At 33.7% G+C, this 4,429-nt stretch overlaps 1 protein-coding gene across 2 annotated transcripts; it reads right to left on the reverse strand.

Annotated features, from left to right (window-relative positions):
* Nucleotides 1-323: 323 nt before the first annotated feature.
* Nucleotides 324-4,157, reverse strand: LOC108556621 (17-beta-hydroxysteroid dehydrogenase 13-like). Of its 2 annotated transcripts, XR_001890825.1 has the most exons (6): nucleotides 4,009-4,157; nucleotides 3,350-3,567; nucleotides 3,166-3,292; nucleotides 2,853-3,106; nucleotides 2,010-2,485; nucleotides 1,413-1,499 (listed from the first exon to the last, which is right to left on the reverse strand). XR_001890825.1 is itself a non-coding variant. In XM_017912801.1 (5 exons), exons 1-5 carry the CDS (start codon nucleotides 2,126-2,128, stop codon nucleotides 386-388), a joined length of 1,047 nt encoding a protein of 348 aa, XP_017768290.1. In that variant the 5' UTR covers nucleotides 2,129-2,236; the 3' UTR covers nucleotides 324-385. The 2 variants fall into 2 exon arrangements, 1 of the variants encoding a protein (XP_017768290.1); XM_017912801.1 differs by lacking the exons at nucleotides 2,853-3,106; nucleotides 3,166-3,292; nucleotides 3,350-3,567; nucleotides 4,009-4,157 and adding exons at nucleotides 324-823; nucleotides 885-1,062; nucleotides 1,118-1,272 and having other exon boundaries at nucleotides 1,343-1,499; nucleotides 2,010-2,236.
* Nucleotides 4,158-4,429: the final 272 nt, after the last annotated feature.

The following is a 4,429-nucleotide window of genomic DNA, read 5'->3' on the forward strand; positions in this document are numbered from 1 at the left end:
TTGTCGAGAAATTGACAAAAAACCGAAAACACTGAAAAAAAAACGAGAAAACCGTCATTTTTCTGTTATGTATAATACGTTAAGTAAGTGATTTTTTTTTTCAATTTCTCCAGCTGCTTTCAATTGTGTGGTCGGTCAAGTAATGTGAATCTATATCACAATGTTCAATACTCCAATTTCTATAGGAGCTACTGTAGATAGGGGACCGGGATAGTAGTCGGACTTTGATGTATTGTTCAACGGTTACAGCTGATAAAGCAGCTATTGCTAAACTATTAGTTAAAGAAGTCAACACATTTAACTCAAAAAAAAATAACACAAAATATCTAGGGAAAATATTGTATTTACAAAATTATGGTTCTCACAATAAAATTAAATAATTTATCTAATCTGCTTCTATTCCGGTGTCCAGGAAGGACTTAAACGATAAAGCGAACTTTGCAGATGCGCACCTTAAAGAGTTTTGCAAATATAGAAGATAACCAGGAATGGTTTCGATTCTCGCAGATCGCCTCTGAGCACTTATTACAGCGGCGGCTGCATCTTCGGGAGTTACAATTTGCATAGTATTCTCAAATCTAACCTTAGGTTTCTTACATAAACCAGTATCGACGATGTATGGACAAAGCACTGTGGTTTTGATGTTGCAGTTCTTATACTCACTCAACTCAACGTACAGAGCTTCCATTAATCCGCATACAGCGAACTTCGAGGAGCAGTAAGGCACCAAGTTCTCAAGACCTACGATACCAGCCACTGATGAGAGAGCAACAATGTGGCCGCGTTTGTTTTTGAGCATTGAAGGTAAAATCGCTTGAATTATCTACGAACAATAACAGAATATGTTAATATACTAAAAATTGTAATAAAAAAATATTGATTACCCAAAGATGAGCGAAAACGTTTATGTTGAATATCCTTTCAATTTCTTCCTTAGTATGATCCAATAGTTTATGGCAAGGCATGATTCCAGCATTGTTAACAATGATAGAAATATCTCCTACTTCCTTTTCGACTTGTTTTACAGTTTCAAAAACATTTTCTCTGCTGGCTACGTCACATCTGCAACCACAAATCTATTGATTTCGATTACTTCACATATTAGTCACTAACGTACATGTAAGAGTAAGCTTTGGAGTATCCTTTTTTCTCGATTTCCTTGATTGTTTGTATATTGTTAGCTTCATTGATATCCCAGGCTACAACAGTCGCACCATGCGAAGCGTATTGCAAAGCAATTTGTTTGCCAATTCCATGACCTGCACCAGTTACCTACAAATGTTATAAATATTAGAAGATATTCCAATTTCCAATTATATGACAAAACTGAATATATCCTTACCAATACAACTTCTCCTTTCACGGAAACTTCAGTTGCCGGCACAAAGATCCTATAGATCGATTCAATGTTGAAATATGCCAATTTCAATAAAAGCAATAAGATTTCCCCGATAATCTGCAAAACAGTCCTTGCTTGCACAAAAGCGCTAATCTCCTGCCTAAAAAAACCACAACCAATTTATATTATATACTTGTGATGACAATAATACACAATTAGCATAAATAAATGTCTATGTAATATTTAATGTAATATTTAAGAAATTATGTGACGATTTCAAAACTTCTATAAATGAAGTTTAAATACAACACAAAAAAAAATATAAAAAAAAACTGAACAGTAAAAATTTGATAAATTAATAAAGATAATGTTCATAAAATTGAAAAAAAAAATAACAATCATATCTCATAATAATGTAATACAATGCTCAGAGAAACATACTAATCCGTTTGAGTAAAGTTCAATCATTATTATATTTTTTTAATTAAATACGATTATTATCACAATAATAGATTTATTATATATTTCTCGCTGTTTGAATTGGAAATAATGAATTTGATGTTAACCAAATAATGGAATTTAAAAGCTACTTCATGATATGTAAAAGTCCTCGTCTGTGTATATTTCGTAGGTAAAATCTATTTTCAATAGTCTATATTTAGTAACTCACTTGTGTACAGCTTTCGTGTGTTTAGCCATTCTGATAAGGTTTGGTAGAGAGCGATCGCGATGCGCAACTGAATGTAGTATATTCTGGTTGTGACCATTAAAACTGGAGCTGAGATACATACAAAGAGCGCGAGGCTTATGGTGGGGATTAAAATGAAAACAAAAACTACCAAAATATTAGATATGAAACTAAGCTGTGAAACTAAACACATTGCTATTTTAAATCAGGTTTCTTGATTACAGCAGTCTCCTCATCATTGTTTCAATGTTGCAAGGAAAGTGTCCTTGAAGCGTTCCGAAGGTAAACAAGTACCAAAGGCTTCCAGCAGGAGAGGTTCCTCCTCCACTGATCCTCTGAAATCGTCAAGAGACACCCTACCATCTCTGTCTCTATCCAGCTTCCTCATCACTATTTCCACAAGATCTTTCACACCTTCGTCGGGGTCTTCGTCCTGTGGATGCTTTACCAAGCAGTTCCTTAAAGAAAAAATGTACAATCCTATAATTTTATTAATTGTCTATTTCAGTTAAACAATGTTTATTTTTTATATTTCTTTAATGATTAGTGTTATGTAATATAATATAATCTTTTATTTGAATATTCATAGAAAGTTCACAAGTTTAATTATAAGATTATATAATTTAACTTTGTATATGTTGTTTTTGTATGTAATAAATTTGACTAGATAATATATCAAAAAGTATAAACATTTTATTTAAATCTGAAGATGTGGGTTGAATGAAATTTTCTTAACGAAGATAAATTGTTTTCAGGACGAAGAAACGAGTTGTGTGATTTAGTTACATGGTCATATACATTTATATTTAATGGGATTTAACTTACTTGAGCAATTGAAACATTTCGTCCTTGCTTATGAAACCATCCGCGTTCAAGTCGTAAATGGCGAAGCAGAAGTCGATCTGTTCGACCTTGCTACCACGTAAATAAATGGAGAGGCCAGAAAACCAGGCGTGAGGTGTCAGTAGACCCAAGTTCTCCTTGTCCCACACACAGAAGATTCGATCCATCAACATGTCTTCACTTACAATACTGAAGGTATTATGCAGCAGCTCGCAGAAGACCGTCCGATTGATACCCTGAAATCTCGATACATTCAATTGAATATTACAAATCATTTCCTGTTATTCTATATTACTTCTTGTATAGATGTAGGTTTCCTAATTACCGATCCAGCATTGGATCTCCTTTTATCATTGTTCGCTCTCGGCTTATCAAGTGATATCAGTTTCTTGTAGATCTTGTACAAGGCCTCGATCTCTGACCTGAATACAAACAGAATCAAATCAACAATTTTCCACAACCTGGTCCAGTTCATTTACCTGCTGAAATGGGTGTCCCGTTTGCAAGATTCCAAAAGCTTACTGGAAATCTTATTCTTATTATCCTTGTCCATCCTTCTTGGTTTCGCGGCTTTGGCGGAGGCAGAAGATTGACTTGCATGCACGCTCTTTGCATTCCTTCCACTCGAAAGGAAAATCGAGATAGTTTTCAAAACTAGGGCTCCGCCGCGCAAACTCAACCCTTGATCCTTGGACATCTAAGACATAAATATCACACGACAACATCCCTACATTCAGAGGAGAGGAAGGAGAGAACCAATGGGCAATAAACAAGTAAAATAGTAAAAAAAAGAAAACATCAAATAAGAGGAAATTTGATGGTTTTATGTTCGGTACACACGTAGGCAGACCTATCGATTTAACATGCCCTAGTATTAATTTCGAAAGCTCGATGTCACTTTTGATTGATATCTAGAAGCAATAACTAAATGACGTTCGCCTCGTCTTTTTTTGCCCCGCTATGGTTTTTATTTTTTCACATGTATTAGGATATTGTTTCGGGGGTGGATTTTGCCTTCAATCTTTGAAGCATGCAAGCTACCACACGCAACGTCTATCACATATACATGAATACTACTATTACTACTTCTTTTTTCTCTGACTATGGTCGTTAATAGTTTCTACTTAGCCAAATTTACCTTGGATGAAGCTACCTCGCAAATCGAGTTCTGTTGGACTACATAAAACCTATCAAGTTGTTTACAGCTGTCGCCTTGGCAATGAAAAACCTCACCAGACTCATCAATTCCAAGTTAATTCCCATACTTTATTCCCACAAAATTTCATTAATATTACTCATTTCTAGTAAAAACTTAAATAATATTAATTAATTATTCAACAAGCACGAAAACAACTATTTTTATTTCTAAAAAAATGTTGGAATTAAAATAACCGGTAAATAAATAAAAATATATATTTTTTCATTACGTGATCAATTAAATGTCTTATCAAATTCAATTCTATATATTAAATTTGATTGCAACTTATTTATTTACGCTTATTAAGCAGATAATTTTTATTGTTTAAAGCTACATGATAAAAATAAATATACTGGGGTCA

Source organism: Nicrophorus vespilloides, unplaced genomic scaffold (assembly GCF_001412225.1).
Source record: "Nicrophorus vespilloides isolate i.1.1-1 unplaced genomic scaffold, Nicve_v1.0, whole genome shotgun sequence".
Taxonomy (NCBI): domain Eukaryota; kingdom Metazoa; phylum Arthropoda; class Insecta; order Coleoptera; family Silphidae; genus Nicrophorus; species Nicrophorus vespilloides.